This window comes from Etheostoma spectabile, chromosome 15, assembly GCF_008692095.1.
Source record: "Etheostoma spectabile isolate EspeVRDwgs_2016 chromosome 15, UIUC_Espe_1.0, whole genome shotgun sequence".
Lineage (NCBI taxonomy): Eukaryota > Metazoa > Chordata > Actinopteri > Perciformes > Percidae > Etheostoma > Etheostoma spectabile.
In genome coordinates this window covers 5,348,088-5,349,084 of record NC_045747.1, presented here as the reverse complement: position 1 = coordinate 5,349,084, position 997 = coordinate 5,348,088, and the positions used below count along the sequence as shown (strand labels likewise).

The 997-nt window shown below is 42.7% G+C and overlaps 1 protein-coding gene across 1 annotated transcript in view; it reads left to right on the top strand.

Annotated features, from left to right (window-relative positions):
- The window catches only part of si:ch211-11k18.4 (uncharacterized), a 9,628-nt gene that overhangs the window by 4,905 nt on the left and 3,726 nt on the right, over window positions 1-997 (top strand). The window contains exon 5 of the mRNA XM_032538711.1: window positions 438-578. Within this exon, the coding sequence (XP_032394602.1) occupies window positions 438-578 (141 nt within the window). The remainder of the gene's footprint in view (window positions 1-437; window positions 579-997) is intronic.

The following is a 997-nucleotide window of genomic DNA, read 5'->3' as shown; positions in this document are numbered from 1 at the left end:
CCCCCCCTCAGAAAGCCACCACACTGATCCATTCCCAAATTCCCAGCATTTTGATGGAGAGATTTGCTGTTTTGACCATGACTTGGATGTAGCAAAAAAATCAGTGTGTCAGCACCCTCACACCTCTGGTCCTTTTGAAAACACTGATACGGCCATGAGCCCTACAATTGCTAGTCTTGTGGAAGATAAAACAGATGTTTGATGGGGTGTTACTCAGATAAGCATTCAGGTTATTGTGCTGCATTTTTGTTTAAGCCAAATGTAAGAACTTAATTCAAGTGCAACAGCTATGTGGCTTCTGCAAGATGTCTTATTTTACTGTTAAGGGATGAGTATCAAACATTATTGGTTAAAGTATTAACATCTGCTATCCTACCAGTTTTTTTCACCCGCATTTTTTCACCCACATTTTCCAATGTTCTTGAATTGATTTCCAGGTGTTTCGGAGTACTTGAGCACAGAGATCTGCACGTCAAGACAGAAACGGTTCAGCCTGGTGACATTTGTGGATTCACCTGGGTTGGTGGATGGTGATATGAAGTATCCCTTTGATGTGGACGAGGTTATCATGTGGCTGGGTAAGTTTCCACTTGTCTTTGTCTTGTCTGTTGTTGTCCTGTCTAGTTATCAAGGGTCCTCGAAAGCTTTTGTTTTAAGGTCCAATGTGTAAGAATTTCTCCCATCTAGCGTTGAGGTCACAAATCGCAGTCAACTCTCCCGCGCCACGCAGTTCCAAGTATGTATCACAGCTACGGTAGCCTTCACGCTTCAAAAAGCCGGTCTTTTGTTCTTTTCAATTTTCTTTTTCTTGGCGAAGAAGAAGACTCCTGTACCTGAAATTTGGATTTTGAATATGTGTGGTCCTCATTTCCTTCTTCAAACTTGCAGGGCCGGGAAGCAACAATACCCATTAGCAGATAAGCAGCACCTGTGAGTTTATCTTAGACAGCAAAAAACGCGAAAGGCGGAGCAATATATCCTGTATGTCCCTTACCGG